We start from the raw sequence: 17,759 nt of genomic DNA, 5'->3' as shown, positions 1-17,759 counted from the left end.
AGGGACCTGGGCCCACGAAATACGAGGATCTGACACCCCGCCGTCCCACTCCCCAACCCACTACTACCGGGTACCGCTTCTTTTTGTTGACGACATCCGGCAAATGACCATGCTCTCAAACTTTTCCCACCAGCTGCAGACCGAGGCATCTTACCGGCACGATAACAAGGGACTTGCGAGACAGCAGAGCCATTCGCTACTGGCGCGGGCCATCGAGGCACTCGGGTTTTGCTTAAAAATCCATGGGCCGAAAACAGCGAGCGCAAACATGGGAATTTCAGCGACCCCGCCACTGATTGACCGCCAGAGGTGATCCACGCAAGGGTTGTGGCACGCTGCAGTGGTACAACGTCTGGAGGCATCGGGGAAAAAGTCGTTGACAGTGGCATGTTGCGCAGCACCACCACTGTCACGCATCGACTTATCTCCGCTTGCCCTCTCTGTCCCTTGTTCTTACTTCCCTTCTCCATCATAGTATGGTTGCCGCTCGTCCATTTTCCATCTCGGGCGCCCCGCTTGCAAATGCTGGGGCTCTACCATGACTGGTCTGCACGGCATCTTATCCCGAGACTTCAGGAAGCATACGCCCTTTCCTCAATTGTTGTAAGTACACCGCAAGAAAGGAATTTTCCAACTAGGTTTGTTTGTTTTTCGCCTCTCGTGTCTTTGCTTCCCATACCTTTTCTTGCCTTGAGTGACATTTGCTGGCTGTCTATCACTCAATAAAAGTGCTTCGGCGTGCGAGACCTTTTCTATTTACTATTTCGATCCATCCTATGCGACAGATCCCCATCCCCCACAATGTCAGACCCAGAAAAGTTCGTTCCGCCAGTCGTCATCTCCCAATACCCGAACAGTCCTTCCTCCTCCCCACAGACTCCTATTCACAAGGAATTCTATTCACCCATCACCGAACAGTCCCCCACGTCTTCTATCTCCAGATCTGAGAGCGACAACGACGAACGAGCCCTAACACTCACCATTACTCAAGCTTCAAGGCAGTCTGCAACGAGGACAGCCACAAGAATAACCACTCATGGCACGGATCTCACACTAGATCCCTCATATGAGGTGGACTTTGACCCCGACGATCCTGGAAATCCAAGGAACTGGTCATTATGGTACAAAGCCTTTGCCATCTTTACAATATCCTTTGGGACATTGGGGGTCGTGATGTACTCGACCTCATACACCTCGGGCATGGATGCCATGATGAAGGAATTTGGTGTCACGTCGGAACCTATTGCCACTCTTGGGGTCACGACGTACCTGTTCGGGCTGGCGGTAGGCTCCTTAATCCTCGCTCCGATCGCTGAGACATATGGCCGAAAACCGGTATACACGATATGCATGGCCGGTTTCGCCATCCTTGTCATTCCCACGGCAGTTGCCACTGACCTGCAGACCGTCATTATCACGAGGTTCTTTGGGGCTCTTTTCGGAAGTGCCATGATTGCCAATGCTCCCGGGTCCATTGCCGACTTGGTTTCGGACGAATATCGCGCCACAGCTTTCTCTATCTGGTCGATTGGGCCCATGAATGGCCCCGTGGTCGGTCCGACTCTTGGAGGCTTCGTGACCGAATATCTAGGTTGGCGGTGGACTAACTGGATAGCAATGATCTGGGGAGGTTGCGCCTTTGGTTTGCTGCTACTTTTGAAGGAGACATATGCTCCAGTCCTGCTACAGCGGCGAGCCAAGCAAATGCGACGAGTCCACGACGATGAGAGGTACTGGACTCGTTACGATATTCGGGTCGGGTTTGTCGAGCTGATGAAAATCAACCTCAAACGCCCGTTGTTGCTGGCAGTCCAGGAACCTATCTGTATTTTCTGGAATGTCTATATTTCGGTCGTCTATGGCATCCTCTATCTGTGCTTCGTCGCCTACCCTATCGTCTTCACGGAATACCGCGGCTGGTCCACTGGCATGAGCGGCCTCTCCTTCCTTGGAATAGGCATAGGTACAATGATGGTGAGTGCCCTTACAGAAGTGCTTTTTTAACATGCTGATGGTTCTGAAGGTAATCTGCAGCGCATCTCCCATCCGGAAGCTCATCAACTCGCACAAACGGGACCAAGATGGAAATGTGCCACCCGAGGCAATGATGAGCATCGTATGCATCGCGGCCGTGTTGGTCCCCATTGGGCAGTTGTGGTTCGCATGGTCCTGTTACCCGACCAAGATCCACTGGGCCATCTCCATTGCCGCGGGCATCCCGTTCGGCTACGGCAACGGGGCCGTGTTTATCTATGCGGGCAACTACCTGGCGTACAGCTATGGGATCTACGCCGCCAGCGCAATGGCAGGCAACGCCGTGATGAGATCCTTGTTAGGCGGCACACTGCCCCTGGCCGGACCAGCCATGTATCGCGCCCTCGGTCCCAACTGGGCCGGAACCCTGCTGGGAATTTTGGAAGTAGTCATCATCCCGATTCCGTTCCTCTTTTATCGGTATGGCGGCCGCATACGAGAGAAATCCACACTCATCCGCCAGATGCGACAGGACGAAGAACGACAGGAGCGCAAGCGGAGAAAGGCCGAGGAGCGATTGAGGATTGCGGTCATGAGAGGTGACGAGGAGGAGACGGTGGAGGCCCGCAACGAGCTCGTCAGGGTCCGGAGTCGTCTCGACGACGAGAAGAATCTCGAGGTCGCGGGCCAAGAGACGTTGAATTGCATCCAGGGGCTGGGACCTGGGAAGGAAACGGTTTAAAATCGTGCCATCTGATCTGACCCCCGGGGCCCGGGACGAGCGAATATATTCTACGATTATGATATGAAAAAACACGACGGCGAACGGCGCGGCTTGAGACATATCAACCAACGCGAGTGACGACGGAATTCGAGACCGTCGAATGCACAAATGTCGACATTTTACCTCCACCTCCAGGTTCAAATTTTGGAGTATATATACATAGACAGGCGCTGGACATAACTTGGACGTTCAGACCATGACAACAGGACCATTCGATAAAGCGATGGCGTTTTGGCGCATCCTGAAGAACAGGAAAAAGGGCAAGGGAAAAGGCAACTTGATGAGGGTCCGCAGCGATGCGGACGGGAGAATTTAAATTGGTTTATTGGGTGCTTGCTATTTATGATTTATGATTCAGTTCTGTGACGAGCTGGGAAGGACACCTGCAAAGCTCAATCATCGGAAGTGTCCTCAGTTTATGAGCGAGCACATTTCACTTGACAAACGAAAGTGCTGCTCATCATCCATCCGCAAATCAGAAGAATAGCAAAAAACATCAGAAAACATAACCCTGGCACGTGCCTGGGCACATTACAACTTCCGCACACTGTTGACCTCAATTGATTGATTGATTGTACCGTGGAAAGTCCGGTAGGATCATCTGCATTGCCTCTGGAGATTCTTCGCCATATAATATTCAGATTGACTAGACAGTGCCTTGGTGCAATTGTCAATTGGTACCTGAATAGTGTGTATTCCAAGCAGACGATCTTGGGATCTAGATTCCCGCGTATTGCCCCAGGCCCTTATTGGAATGCTCACGTCTGGCCGGAAGGCTTTTCAGCCCCACGCTTCACATCATCAAACAAACCCGGAGGATATTTTGTTCGTGGGTAAGCGTGGGTAGGTATTGCGGATAGGTTCTAAGGGGAATCCGGTTCAAATTGCCGGAGAATGGGACGGCACGGGCAGAAGGGACAGCAACGTAGTTTGGGATTCGTTCATTGTGTAGGTAGAGCCATAGCTGTAAAGCGACAGGGATGGATTGGGATTGGCGGTGGTGATCGAGATTCAACGCCACCTCCAGTGGTGAGTGCAGTGAGTGCAGTGAGTTGTGATAGTGGTGATGGTGGTGGCATGGGTACAAGCGATCTTGGGCCAGGGAAATTTCACCGGCCGGCGGTGGTGGAGGAGGCACTGGAGGCACTGGAGGGACGTAGGGGTCTCGGGGTGCGCCTCCCATGTCATTCTCGGTCATTCTGCAAGTCAGCGTCAGTCACCCCAGTGGTTACCCAGGGTCAACGTTGTCTGAGCGTTGTGAGACCTCACGAATCGAAGATGATCTTCATGGCCCTTCACCCACTTCATTCATCGCCCAAATTCTAACGCAACAGAGGATCGTGCTCCGACGTGGAACCACAGCATCCCTCCTCCACCATTGGTCCCACTCCTCTGAGCCTCTGCCATGATCCAGAGCCTGCGCCCACCAGGCCAGGGCCCGGCTCCTCTGACGTCGGGGAGGAAGAAACAAACATGGCCAAAGCCAGGATTGTCGTGTCTCGAGGGTTGATGTCGCACCACAAAAAAGAGTTGGTTCCTGAAGACAATTACGGAGCACACACACCCCCTTTGGAGTTGATAATTTGACAAGAGTTGGATGGTACAGTGATATCTCACCGTTTTCATATCCCAATCCCCCGGCTTCCATGCGAAAAGCACCCGTTTCGGCCACATCCACACACAATATACGAGTTCGCCACCCTTCCTGCACCCTCTGTCTCATGGCCTCATCAGCTTGTCTCAACTGCTAAACGAGTCATCACAGCGTGCTCCCGAGAATGGCCACCGCCGGTTCCCAACTGCGCGATAGTGGTTGTTCCACGACATCCACCGTTACCACTCCAGGTACACCTCACTCGAGTTACCCCCGTCGCCGGAGCCCAGTAGAATCTGACAGGATTCGTGGCTCCCGAGACCTCCATTCGTGTAACGAGGAACCTTCTCGCCGGAATTCTGCCTTTCTCGAAGTTGGCCTTGGTGGTGAAGATGCCATTGTCGACTCGAAATTAAGAAGAGACCCCCGACCAAAGCTCCAAGTGCGCTTTCGATCCGACGTCGACGTCGCCGAACCTGAAGTAGTTGACTGGCCCGAACCATCCCCAGTTGGCAGCAGACCTTCCCATCCGCAAATGTCTCCATACTTTCCCACGCTGCCCAGATTACTCTTTCTAGCCCTGGTTATCTTGCTTGTGGTCCCAAGTCTGCACCATTCTCCGCTGTTGATTGCCGGGGCAAATCCCCTCGGTCGTAAAGCTGGATCGTCATCGGCGAGGGCACCATGGCTGGGGGACAAAAGGGATGCACTTCCAGGAAACATCAAAAGGCAGAACAGTGCAACAGACGTTTGCAAGAGGTGGTCAGGGCAGAGCGCCCTCGTCAACGGGACACTGTACTATTATGGAGGAAGAGCAACCACCAGTGCTGACCAGACCTCGGACGAATGGAGTACGTTTCATCAACATTGGTTGCGCCGTGGCTAGCTACTGACAATTGATGTGGCAGATAACGATCTCGTTACCCTCGACCTGACAAAGTCCTGGCAGATTTCGTCACCGTCACTCACCGGCCTGCCAATCCCTAGCGGACCTCCTGCAGTATCGCTTGGCTACTTGTGGAATTCCTACGATGCTTTGTATCTGTATGGCGGCGAGTTTTCAGACACGCCGGTCGCATCTCCCGTTCCCTTCTCCCTGTGGACATATGACATCTCTTCGTCGACGTGGTCTGAGTCGTCAAATCCGCAAACCAGCTCCGGACAGAACTCGGAGCCAGCAGGGCAACCGGTTCAACGTGCCGCCGAGGGCGCTGGGATATCGGTGCCGAATATAGGTCGAGGCTTCTATTTCGGAGGACATCTAGACTTTTTGACCACAGCAGGGTGGTCAGAGTCGATTGCGCGTGTCTATCTTAAGGGCATGCTTGAATACACCTACCCTGGCTACAGTAACGCCGCGGTGAATGGTGGACAAAAGGCGGGATCGTCAGGGATCTATCGCAATATCACCCAAGGTGGTGATCAAGACTCGGCCGGCTTCCCAGAACGGGCCGATGGCCTTCTTGTTTACATCCCCGGATACGGAAAATCAGGAATCATCCTGGGCCTTGCAGGGGGTACGAATGCGACGTTCACTCAGATGAACGTGATAGACGTGTACGACATCGACTCCTCTACCTGGTACAAACAAGCGACGTCAGGCCCGACACCCGAAATTCGAGTCAACCCGTGCGCCGTTGCGCTGTCTGCCGCCGATGGAAGCTCCGTTCAGGTCTATATGTACGGAGGTCAAAACCTGCTGCCCTACGGCCAACAAACACAATACGACGACATATGGATCTTGACCATACCGTCTTTCACATGGATTCAAGTCGACACCACCAACCAAGCGAATCCTCCTGGAAGAGCCGGACACATGTGCAATGTTTGGAATGGTCAAATGGTGGTTGTCGGAGGGTATGTTGGCCAGGACCTATCGTGCGACAGCCCGGGAATCTATGTCTTCAACACCAGCTCCCTTCAATGGCAAAGCGGATATGTTGCGTTGCAGACAGATGATAACCTCAACCGGCAAAAAAGCCAACAAGGTGATCCTTCAGCGTTGCAAGGGTCATTTGGGTACGCAGTCCCAAAAGCAGTCCAGTCTGTCATCGGGGGTAACAGTGTGGGAGCTGCCACTGTCTCTGCCCCGGCTGAGTCGGCCACTCAAGGGCCGCTGGCAACAGGGACACCACATACATACACGGTCACCCAATCTGGTGGATCTGTAGCCACTGAGACTGCTGCTCCCACTGGAACGAGTGGCACGAGCGGCACGAGCGGCAATACTGGCGGCGGCAGCAGTGACAATGGAGGCTCTTCAAGTGGAACCAACATCGGCGCCATTGTTGCCGGAGTTATCGCTGGAATCCTTGCCGTCGTGGCTGCCTATCTCGCCTTCTGCGTCTGGCTCTATCGCAAACAGCTTAAGATCTACAAGAACCACATGGCCATGGCGCAGAGGCAGGATCTCGCTGGCGATCCTAGATTCATTGGCGCAGGGTTCGCAGGCGGTGGGAGATACACGGACAAAAGCCAATCGAGCGACAGCCGCCACAGCGCGGACAATCGCAGTGGGAGCAGCGGAGGGCGTGCCAACCAGCTATCGAGCAACAACCCTTATCGGAACGTACCTGGAGGCGCTGGGTCGGCAACGGCAGCGAGCAGTACGGAGGATCTCATGGCAGGTCAAGAGCCCAGTTTCTTGGGAGTGGTTCTGAACCCTAGACGAAGTTTGAGGGTGGTGAACAGAGACTAAGTAGGGCTGCACCCCTGAGAATTTCTGTTTTTATGATTCTTATGACCTGCGAATATGACATTGGAAGCAAAAAGCACACATTTCTTTTTAAAGGGGCATTGGAACATGCATGGATTGTCTAAATACATATGTGATTCGGGGGATGGCAATGCAACCTTCGCTTCTGTATATACCCACTCAGCGAATGATATAAACTCTTGGTAAAATAAGCCCATGGTCGACTCTGAACTGGACAGGACAGTCGAAAGTATGTTTTTGAAACCCTTACAACAGTGCTCCAGATGTACCGGGTCCAGTCAACCCACCTACAGCGGTCCTAACAAGGGGCGTCAAGTACAATAAATAACTTTTATTCTTCTACGCCGCGACTTCGAATCGCCGAGACGGGGAGTGAGTGACGAACGGCCGCGGGTCGACGGACAGGTCGTATATAATATATTTCCTACATGATTACCACCAAAGGTGGGAAGGGAAATCCTTGTATCAGAGGAGTAATATGTAGCAAAAAGAAATTTCCCAGAGGCATTAGCAAAGCAAAGCAAAGCAAAGCAAAGCAAAGCAAAGCAAAGCAAAGCAAAGTAAACTCGAGGGTTCATCGGTGGCACAGATACGTACATGTCGAGTTACACGGTACACGATCCTAAGAGTCGGGAGTCAGCGGATTGAAGTTACAGGGCGAGAGAGAGAGGGCATTTAGTCGCTGGATATTTACGGAGCGAACTCCAAATGTCAAGCTAGAGGGTGCGAAGCTGAGGAACACATTGAGCAAGGAAGACAAAGTACGAGGTACTCTTTTTGTCAATTGAATAGAATTCAAATTATTTGACTATCCATTTCCTCCGAGCGATTCTGCCAGTTGCTTTTTTTCCACCACGTTCTGCTCAATTACTCAAAAGGTGTTTACAAGCGAGCAAGACCGACAGACTCGCCGGGAGCGTGGTATGACGGGATTTTCATGTCCAAAGCGGCACCGCTGTAGCCAAGGTCCTCGGCAGCGAGCACGGCACACTTCTCGCCAATGAGCAGGGCGGTCTACAAGGATTGTTTTGTGTGGTCAGTAATGTAGTCTTTTTCTTGACAAGAACACACAGGTCAGGGTGACGAGAGAAGACAATAAACTTACCGAGAAGGTGTTGCAGCCGACATTGTCTGGGCAGACCGACAAGTCGGAGACCTTGAGGTTCTTGACGCCGTGGACGTTGAGTCTTTCGTCCAAGACACCGTGCTTGACGATGCTGTTGCCCTCTCGTGGAGCCATGGAACAGGTTCCCAAGCTGTGCCATGTGGTTTCGCAGTGTCGCTGAACCCATTTCTCAATGTGAGCAACTGTATTATCACAGGGTCAGTCAAATTTGTTTTCATTCTTTAAGGCAGGGGGGGAGAACAAACCGTCTTCCTTGCTGTACTTGAGAGGTGCTCGGTAGTGCTGTTTGTTCGAGTTGAGGAGGCTAGCTTCCGGGACCTCGCCCGACTCGACGGGCATGGACCAGCTACCGTGTTGGATGTTGGCAGTGATGTGGTTGGGTCCGGCATATTGGTTGCGGGTGTTGAGATCCATGTCCAGAGCGCGGGCGGGCGAGTCGTGCTTGAAGTGAGGATGCATGGCCGTGACCTCACCGGCATAGGCTTGCATCCGACGGGCCGTCTCACGGGACTGGATATAACCCCAGACCATGGGTGCCATATCACGCTTGTCGTTCATGAAGCCGGCATCGAAGTCTGGTGCCTCGTACGGGTCTGGAGACACAATGTGGGTGAAGCCACGGGAGAAGGGGTACTCCAAGAAATGGAACATGGTGAAGAACTTGCCAGCGGGCATGTCGAGGTGGTCACCGAACCATCCAGCAATCACGCTGTAATGCATGACGGGCTTGTCGGGCTTGTTCTTGAAGTAGCTCTCCCAACCTCCCTCGGTGACGAACTGTGGGGTAGGCCACTTCTTCATCTCCTCGAGTTCTTCGGCCGTGGGTCGTGACTTGACGCCAGCTTCAATGCCGTTGGTCGCCAAAGGTCCCGTGCCCTTGAGGTTCCATTCCTCAAACACGGCCTTCTGGACTTCCGGCACACCACGGACAAAGTCATCAAAGGACTCGGTGTCTGGCTTGGCACGGTAGGTGGCGAAGTGCAGGTAATGGTCCTGGAAGTTGAGGCCAACACCTGGAAGGTCCACAACACACTTGACGCCAGCCTTTCGGAGCTTCTCTGGGTCACCGATACCAGACCGTTGCAGGACAAGAGGTGAGCTCAGAGTACCACAGCTGACAATGATAAGCTTGCGGGCTTTCCAGAACTTGCGTTGCGGGTTGGCTCCACCAACTGGCTTCGTGGGCACAGTCAGGACGCCTACTGCGGTGCCGTTCTCGATCACCACGCGGTCCACCTTGGTGTTGCACTGGAGGTGGAGGTTCTGGTACTTGGCACGAGTTGCGTGGATATATGCATGAGCAGCGTCAGAACGACGGCCGGTGTCTCGGTTGATCCACTTGAGCCAGTGCTCGGCACCGTGACCAGTCACAAGGTCCTGGAGATCGTCCGTGACGGGGAAGCCCTGGGACTCAGCAGCTCGGAGGAAGTCTTGCATAATGGGATAAGTGTAGTTGCCAAAGGAGACCTTGATTGGCCCTTCGAAACCGTGGATGTCTCGGTTGTTGCAGGCTCGTTGGTAGGTTTCATGCTTCTTCATCAAGGGGATGAGCTCCTTGGTAGTCCATCCCTTGGTTTGAAAGTCATCGTAGTCAGAAGCACTTGCTCTGGTGTACATCATAAAATTGATAGAGCTGCCTCCACCAAGAATGTGGGCACAGGGAACAACAGCACGACGTCCATCGAGCCATTCAGAGGGGCGAGAATAGTAGAATGTGGCTGTTTTCGAGTCGAGCTTCATGTTCCTGGGATAGATACCCGGGCGGTAAACCCATGGGTTGTTGAGGTTGCTCTCTCCGGCCTCAATCAAGAGGACCTGGAGTTTGTGATCCAGATTGGCCAGACCTAGGAGGGTGTCAGCGTCAGTCTTTTGCGAGTGTCTTCAGATAGGGATGGCTCACGTCCAGCTGGGACACATCCTGAACTGCCACCTCCGCAGACAATAATATCAACTTCTTCTGGGATAGTCATGATGGCGGCTTGTTCAATGTACAATGGGGCGGTTCAATGTCTCTTTGCACAAGTGAATATGTCCGTCGCTCAACCAGGAGCAGGCTGGAAGAGAAAAAGCAAGAGGGACAGAGAGCGAGAGGCCTCATTATAAGACTTCTGGAGGTCACTTCCTCTCCGCCTCTCGGGAGACTGGAGGAGGGGGAGAGGGGTTCAATGCAAACGCGTCTCTGGGGACTCCACAGGCCAGAAGAGTGGTTGTGGTCATGTCTGAGCATCCTTGCAAGTTGATCAAACCTGGAGACGAGCTGATTTGCGTTGGATATGCGGGGTTTGTTCAATCAGGTCGATGATGACGAGGATCAGCACCGCAGGGGCTAGGCAGTGACAGGAGCCCGTGACAGGAGCCCGTGTTGCACCGAAGCGAAGCCATCACCGGCAAAGTATGAGACAACCGGTCCCTTCAGAGCTTCGGGTGCTGGGTGATGAGCTTGTCGAGTCAACGAAAGTATATGTCGAGATGCATAAGAAAAGATGGTTGAAATTCAGGTCGACCGGGATATCTCGCCCACCTCGACCCAAGGTGGTTAGGATCAGCGAGCAGCTTTAGAGGACAGTTACGGTAGTTCCAACGAGGACCCCGTATCACATCTGGTATCTCATGGTCTCGACCTCTTCGAATCACGAAAGGTCCAAGCAAAGGCCCCTCATCGAGAAAGGCAACAAGCAGCTTTCCTTTTGCAGGAGGTACCACACAGGAGAACGCACGGCACAGAGGCTGACGTCGAAAGGACAAGGAAAAGCCAACGACTAGCGGTGCGATATGCTGTTAGTACGGCCAGCGGATTGAACGGCTCAGCACCCCACCCGAGTGGCTTGGACGGGCGTCCAATGCAAGAAACGCGGGGGAGGTCCACAATCAAGCGGCACCGCATAGAAGTGCAAGTGGCTGGCAAAGAATGGGAAAATCCTGCATAAGCTGGAACGCCCGAATCGGGCGGCGGTGGGCGTAATGCTGGAGGTCGCTGCTGATGGTAGAAAACCCAAGGGAAAACGGCTAAATCCCGTTTGCGGGGGAAAGGGCAGGCTAACCGGGTCTGGAATGACATAAATTGGAGAAATGCATGGCCGGCCTATCAACATAGAGAAGGGTGCCAGTTGTTGGAGATTTGAGAGTTGGCCGCTAGGCCCAGGGATACCTCGTCGTATCTGGCGGGCACAGCGTTGCACAGGAAGCATACCCAGCTCCACGTCTCAGCACGACGAGAAAAGAGCGAGAGTCGGCTGTTGTCTTTCTGAGAGGGGTGCAGATAGTCATCATCCGGACTAACGCAGAGCCTGGACCCTCCTGGCTGCAGCACCCGTGAGCACCCCTCTCGAGTCTCGAAATAGCGGACTGGATAGAGGCCCCACATGGGAGCGGCTCGGGATTCTGGCAGATTGCTCCCCGGGACCAGAGTGACCTCGTATTGCTGAGGATATATTTCCAACAGAGTCGACCATCAGCAGATTTTGTGTCCGAGAGCCTTTTCCTGTGTCTCGAGGTCCGTATTTGGAGCTTTTAAATGGAGCCTCGTGAAGGCTGTCTTCAAGGTCCGGGGCACCCACGGGGGATCAGATAAGCAAGCGTCGATGGTGCTTAGTAGGTTAATGCGGTCTGCACATGCGGAGATCTCGCCCTTAGTTGTGCCGAACGGAGAGGCCGGGCACATTGCGCACCTGATTCCGAGAGATCGCTGCAATACTGATGCAGCCATACACCTCAGCTTGTATCCCTGCTTATCAGAAAATGGCCCAGTTGCATTCAAGGATCTCATGTTGCAGGATGCAGTTGACCCTGGCCCACTTGTTGCCGTAGCTGGTCTGCAGCGACCTGGATCTCGAGAATTCTGCCTATACCTCGCTTCCAATTTTCCTGAAGCGTCAAAAGCTCGCCTTTAGACTGTTCCTGGGTAGCTTTCCGAGCTCTGTTGATGTTTTCGGTCTCAGATTTAAGGCCGGCAAGCTCTAGTTCCAGCACCTGCAGGATTTGCTCTGTCTGAGAGTTGCCGATAAGCCAAGCGTTCTTGCCAAACTCGTCGAGGAGCTGGAGGTTGGTGTGCCGATCTGACAGGAAAGTGGTCAAGATGTACGCGTTTCGCAGCGCCTCCTTCACTGTGGCCTGATCACTGTCCCCAGACGGCTCGTCCGGGGCCTCGTAGCGCGACACGTCTATACCTTGCTGGCGGGGCTGACCCGCAGCTACCCGATTGATTTCTTGACGGAATGTTTCGGAGAACTCGACTGCAGGAAGAGGGGCGAGGGAGGGGTGAGGCGTGCTGAGATGGTCCTTGGGGAGGTGCCGAGCAATTGAGGCCTTTGCCCTCTCACGCTCGGCATCCGTGATGTCGGGGTCGATGTCTGGGGAGAAAAGCGGTCAGCGTATGTCAACAGTCTGACCATCCAGCACAGAATCACTCACAGGGCAGAGAGTCGTGAGACTCCCATATTAGAGTCATTGTTGGTTGCAGGCAGTCGAAATGGCTGGTCGGTGCAAATTCATCCAAGTTGCCTGCGATAAAGATTCCATGATGCCAAGCCCAAGGCTTTGCCGCTTTTGCAAGTGACCGAGTCTGATTGGCTAGCCTTGCTCGTGTGCTTGCTTACTCCAAGGCACCCGCAAGGCTGTCGTCGATCACTGTTGATTCGTCAGGATGACGACATTGTTGGCTCATTTCAACGGAGCCTCGCGGCCTTGAAAGTTCCAACCCAAAAATCATACACTTCTTCAGTGGCGGTCGAGCCTTGAACTTTATACTCTGGCATAGTCGTCCATTGTCAGAGAGAGACCATGTTAGGACCATGATCCCTTCCGAAAACTTCCTATCGGGCCCGAAAAAATACGGGGATTATCTGTCGTAAGCCGCAGAGACATCGCGATTCAGGACAATACGAAAATGGCACGGAGAGCCCTAGCCCCAGTTCTATGCGCGCTCTGTGTCCTCCTTACAACGGTCCTTCTGTGGTTCGGTTTCGCTGCTCACAGTCCGCTTCAAAATGTGCATTTGTTTCAAGCCAATGTGCAGGGACAAACCCAGCAAAGCCAGGACAGTGGCAAGGCCGCTGTCGAGGGCGAATACTTGCTGGGGGTCGGAAAAGCCGATATTACTGGGTAAGAGAATAGGCGTACTGTGCCGATGAGCACATGCTAATTTCAACTTACAGACCGGTTGTCGAGATCAACTTGATGGGCTACGCTGACACAGATCAAGTGGGAAGTGGTGTCCGTCAACGGATCTATTGCCGGGCGTTCATCGTGGGCAGCCTCTCCAAGACTTCCTCGCGGATCGTCTACCTTGTCCTTGATACCCAGTCTGGCGACACTGCCATCCGTCATGGCATCTTGCAAAGGCTTAAGGAGTTGGGCCCAGAATACGCAATATATAACAAGAACAACGTCGCAGTTACCGGGACCCACAGTCACAGCGGGCCTGGGGCTTGGTTGAACTACCTATTGCCACAAATCACAAGTCTAGGCTTCCACAGAGAGAGCTACGATGCAATTGTCAGTGGCTCGGTGTTAGCCATCCAACGGGCACATGAAAGCCTGACGCCAGGCCATATCAGGATTGGACAACATCCTGTCGAAGAAGCGAATGTAAACAGAAGCCCGTACGCATACCTTCAGAATCCGAAGGACGAACGAGACAAGTACACCGACGATGTTGACAAGGATATGACATTGCTGAAATTCGAGCGGGCGGCCGACGGTCAAGCCATAGGAGCACTGTCTTGGTTTCCTGTGCATGGCACATCCCTATATCAAAACAACACCCTCATCGCCGGCGACAACAAGGGCGTTGCCGCATATCTTCTGGAAGAGTACATGAAAGCCAGGAACCCATCCTTTGTCGCCGGCTTTTCCCAGGCAAATGTTGGAGATACTTCTCCCAACACGCTCGGCTCATTCTGCGAAGACACTGGCCTTCCATGCGCATTTAAAGATAGCACGTGCGGAGGTAAAACCCAGCCCTGTCACGGACGTGGGCCAATGTTCGAAACAGAAGATCAGGGGACGAGGTCCTGCTTCGAGATCGGGAAGCGTCAAATGGCAGCCGCCAAAACCCTCTTAGAAGATGACAACTTAACTCCGATACCAGCATCTACCGTATCCTTTTTTCATACCTATGCCAACCTCTCGTCATTCACCTTCACCTCATTCTTCAACCAGTCCCGCACCCTCAAGACGTGTTCCGCCGCGTTGGGGTATGGCTTCGCAGGCGGCACAACCGACGGGCCCGGCCGCTTCGATTTCGCCCAGGGCACAAACGACACGAATGGCGGCTCCCCTGCCTTGAAAAATCCGCTTTGGAGAATCGCAAGAGGCGCGATCCATCCCCCAACAGACGCTCAGATAGCATGCCAAAGCCCGAAACCCATCCTCTTGGACGTCGGTGACGCCGATGACCCTTACGCGTGGACGCCCAACATCGTCGACATCCAACTCCTCCGGATCGGCAGTTTAATCATGATAATATCGCCGGGCGAAGCGACAACCATGTCCGGCCGCCGGTGGAAATCGGCGCTCGCGGCCGCGGCGCCCTCGGTTCTGAACATCTCTTCTCCGAGACTCGTCCTCGGCGGGCCCGCAAACACCTACGCGCACTACATCTCCACCGAAGAAGAATATGCCGTGCAACGCTACGAAGGCGCGTCCACGCTCTACGGGCCCCACACACTGGAAGCATACATCAACCTCACCATCACACACCTCCCCTATCTAGGCTCCGACGACGAAACCTCCCACCTGGACCGTCTCCCCGCGGGTCCCCACCCGCCCATAAACGTGAATCGCTCATTATCCTTCATTCGGCCCGTCGTCGTCGACCACGCCGGCATTCTACGCAAGTTCGGGGACACACTCTCATCCCCGGACCCCTCTCGATCCTTCCACGTCGGCGAAGTCGTCAGTGCTCGCTTCGCCGGCGCCAACCCGCGCAACAATTTCCGTCTCGAAGGCACCTTCGCCGCCGTCGAATCTTTCGACGAGTCCCGAAAGGAGTGGATCCAGGTCCGCTCCGACAGGGACTGGTTCCTGGTGTACCGGTGGAAACGCACGTCCACGACCCTGGGCACCAGCGAGGTCACGTTGGAGTGGGAGATTGAGCCATCCACGAAGACGGGCATGTATAGGTTCAGGTATTACGGCGACTGGAAGGCCTTGACCGGGCAGATTACGCCGTTCGAGGGCACGAGCGGCGTGTTCCACGTTGTTGGCAATGAAGACGGCTCGAGCAGCAGCACGATTTGGGACGAGCTGCTGGTCCGTTCTTGAAGCGAATCCTTATCAAATTTGAGTGAAGTTTGTATGTATGATGAATCCAAACCCAGTTTTCATTAGAGGAATACCTAGGTATATATATCAATACCTGGTTTTCTCACTCTGAAAGACCGTAGTGTCTCTCATTCTGTCATTCCCCCCCTCCGCCTTCTCTCCTAACGAGTTTCTCTCCTCCCTCTACTTCTCTCCTAAAAGAAAGGAGACATCCCCGTAGGGTATTATATTCATGACCTGGCCTGCCGCTGCCTCTTCTGGTTATGGCGCCTGACATCCTTAGGCTCGACAGGCGGCAGGACGACCCTGATGCCGTGTGTCTTCTGAAAATGCCTGGCAAATGTCTTCTTGCCGGCCTTCAGCCCGGGGTGGTTCGGGCACAGCAGACACTTCCACGGCCGCTCGGCCCCGCGGACGTACTCGCCCCAGATGAAGCAGTCCTGGTCGTCGTGGCCCTGGAAGTTGGAGTAGTTCTCGTTCTCGACCTTCATGACGTGCAGGCCGGCCAGGCCGTGCTTGGTGCGGAGATGGACTTGGAGCGTGCCCTTTTCAACGACGTGGCACCTGTCGCAGAGGAGGCACCGCCAGGGCCGCCGGCCGGCGCCGTGCTCGTAGCGAGCGAAGGGTGTCATTTGGCCATCGACGGTTGTTGCCCAGGTGGTGACGCCCTGAGCGCCCCGACGAACGAAGATGGTTGTTTCATCTTCATCGGCGGCACTGCTGTTGTTGTCATCGTCATAGTCATCGTCGTCGTCATCGGATATGATGATGGCCTCGGGAGCGGCCTGCGCTGTGTCATCGACGTCCATCATGTCGGCATCTCCTCCACTTCCTGCGACCTGCGCGTTATGTTCATTAGCGATGTTGCCACGACGGTGTGGGTTGTTGTGGGCGCCTACCTCAGGTCCTTCCTCTTCCCGGGTGCCTCTCACCCACTCGGCATCCCAGTCTCTGCCACCGATGTAGCGCTGATATTCATCAGCGTCTACAACATTGGCCTGGGGATCTGGCCACAGGTTGAGGTTGGTGACCTCTTCAAGCCAGACCTCGCGGTAGGTCGTGGCCTGTTCAAGGAAGGATTTTCCGAGCGCCTGGAGCCTATTCAGTTGCTCGAGTGTGTACTGTTCTGGCCGTTTGGTGGCCCAGATGATTTTGAGCGCGAAGTCGACCTCAAGGTCGATTCTCCTGACAAGGCCGAGGATGTTGTCCTCGGCAGAGCGACGGAGGAACTGTCGAACGGCAGACCGGTAGCACTCGGTCATATTTATATTGGTATTCCGCAACAAGGATGTAAGAGCTTGGGAGATGGCCTCTTCGCGACCAGGAATCAGTCGAGCGTCGTAGAAAGCCATGATGGGAAGAGATTCGTGGATGGGTGTGACAAGCTCGGAGGGCGACCGGAAGATGTAGGCTGAATCTTGCAGGACTCCAGGAGACTCCCAAAACGCTGTGACTTTTGAACCTCGCGGATGATTTGCGAACGGTAGGGAACAATTGTGAGAGCCGACAAGAGAATTGCTGTTCGCGCAAGCGTCGAGTCGAGTATTGAATGGTGATGGGCTGTAGACAGGTTTGTGGTAGACCTTTTGAGGACGAGAGAAACCTCTGACTCCCGAAAAGAACATGGCGCGAGGAACAGGGACGAAAATCGCAGGACCACGAGGTGCGGCATCATGCTGCGCTTGGCGATACGAGTATTCACCATTGTTGTTTCGTGCCATGTTGACGACAGTGCAGTCCGTAAGCACAGTGAATGCCAATAAAGCGGTGAATTTTCCCCCCACGATGCAGCCAGCACGTCGAGTCAGGCTTTTGCTGGTTATTCTCAAGCTCAACCTGATAAGTCAAGAGCAGACAGGAAGGAGGAGGGCCGCCTTGTTGTGACTGAGACGCTGTACCAAGACGAGACGGAGTTTGAGCCTGTGGACGAGGGACAGCAAGGCCAGACCAGAAAAACTGTGCAGAATCACACTAACTCCGACAGTGTCCGGGTTTGTCTGCTGCAGCAGTTCCAACAGATCTCGTCCCAAGATGTGAACAATTGAGTCGGAGCAGGCACAAAGAAAGCAGCTGCTCAAAAGAAGATGGTTCAACAAGCTAGATCTTGAAAGATGTGTGTATGGATGAATGTTTGCAAATGCAAGTTCAGATCTGTCAGTTGGAGGTTTATATAGATTTTTACCTCTCGGCAAAAGAAAGGCGGAGCGCTGGACCGTTGCGGCGGTTGCTTACTGAGGAGCGTTCTATGCTTGACGGCGATGAGGTGAAGCGGGTCGACACCGCCGCGGGAGACCTTGAACGC

The 17,759-nt window shown here is 54.0% G+C and overlaps 6 protein-coding genes across 6 annotated transcripts; 3 read left to right on the top strand and 3 right to left on the bottom strand.

Moving 5' to 3' along the window:
• Positions 1–801: 801 nt before the first annotated feature.
• On the top strand, positions 802–2,716 carry Z520_01106 (uncharacterized protein; the record flags this gene model as incomplete). The annotated part of the gene is made up of 2 exons (XM_016771624.1): positions 802–1,974; positions 2,024–2,716. The coding sequence occupies 2 exons, from the start codon at positions 802–804 to the stop codon at positions 2,714–2,716; spliced, it is 1,866 nt and encodes a 621-aa protein (XP_016636763.1).
• A 1,820-nt stretch (positions 2,717–4,536) lies between these two features.
• On the top strand, positions 4,537–7,050 carry Z520_01105 (uncharacterized protein; the record flags this gene model as incomplete). Its single annotated transcript, XM_016771623.1, has 2 exons — positions 4,537–5,203; positions 5,261–7,050. 2 exons carry the CDS (start codon positions 4,537–4,539, stop codon positions 7,048–7,050), a joined length of 2,457 nt encoding a protein of 818 aa, XP_016636762.1.
• A 900-nt stretch (positions 7,051–7,950) lies between these two features.
• Positions 7,951–10,164, bottom strand: Z520_01104 (uncharacterized protein; the record flags this gene model as incomplete). Its single annotated transcript, XM_016771622.1, has 4 exons — positions 7,951–8,082; positions 8,174–8,376; positions 8,440–10,038; positions 10,095–10,164. The coding sequence occupies 4 exons, from the start codon at positions 10,162–10,164 to the stop codon at positions 7,951–7,953; spliced, it is 2,004 nt and encodes a 667-aa protein (XP_016636761.1).
• A 1,792-nt stretch (positions 10,165–11,956) lies between these two features.
• Positions 11,957–12,641, bottom strand: Z520_01103 (uncharacterized protein; the record flags this gene model as incomplete). Its single annotated transcript, XM_016771621.1, has 2 exons — positions 11,957–12,543; positions 12,605–12,641. The coding sequence occupies 2 exons, from the start codon at positions 12,639–12,641 to the stop codon at positions 11,957–11,959; spliced, it is 624 nt and encodes a 207-aa protein (XP_016636760.1).
• A 438-nt stretch (positions 12,642–13,079) lies between these two features.
• Z520_01102 (uncharacterized protein) lies at positions 13,080–15,457 on the top strand (the record flags this gene model as incomplete). Its single annotated transcript, XM_016771620.1, has 2 exons — positions 13,080–13,294; positions 13,348–15,457. The coding sequence occupies 2 exons, from the start codon at positions 13,080–13,082 to the stop codon at positions 15,455–15,457; spliced, it is 2,325 nt and encodes a 774-aa protein (XP_016636759.1).
• A 230-nt stretch (positions 15,458–15,687) lies between these two features.
• On the bottom strand, positions 15,688–17,178 carry Z520_01101 (uncharacterized protein; the record flags this gene model as incomplete). The annotated part of the gene is made up of 1 exon (XM_016771619.1): positions 15,688–17,178. The coding sequence occupies one exon, from the start codon at positions 17,176–17,178 to the stop codon at positions 15,688–15,690; it is 1,491 nt and encodes a 496-aa protein (XP_016636758.1).
• Between the last annotated feature and the right edge of the window lie 581 nt (positions 17,179–17,759).

The sequence above is a fragment of the Fonsecaea multimorphosa genome, assembly GCF_000836435.1.
Source record: "Fonsecaea multimorphosa CBS 102226 unplaced genomic scaffold supercont1.2, whole genome shotgun sequence".
In the NCBI taxonomy this organism is placed as follows: Eukaryota; Fungi; Ascomycota; class Eurotiomycetes; order Chaetothyriales; family Herpotrichiellaceae; genus Fonsecaea; species Fonsecaea multimorphosa.
The sequence above is the reverse complement of the archived record's forward strand: the minus strand, read 5'-3'. Positions and strand labels throughout refer to the sequence as shown.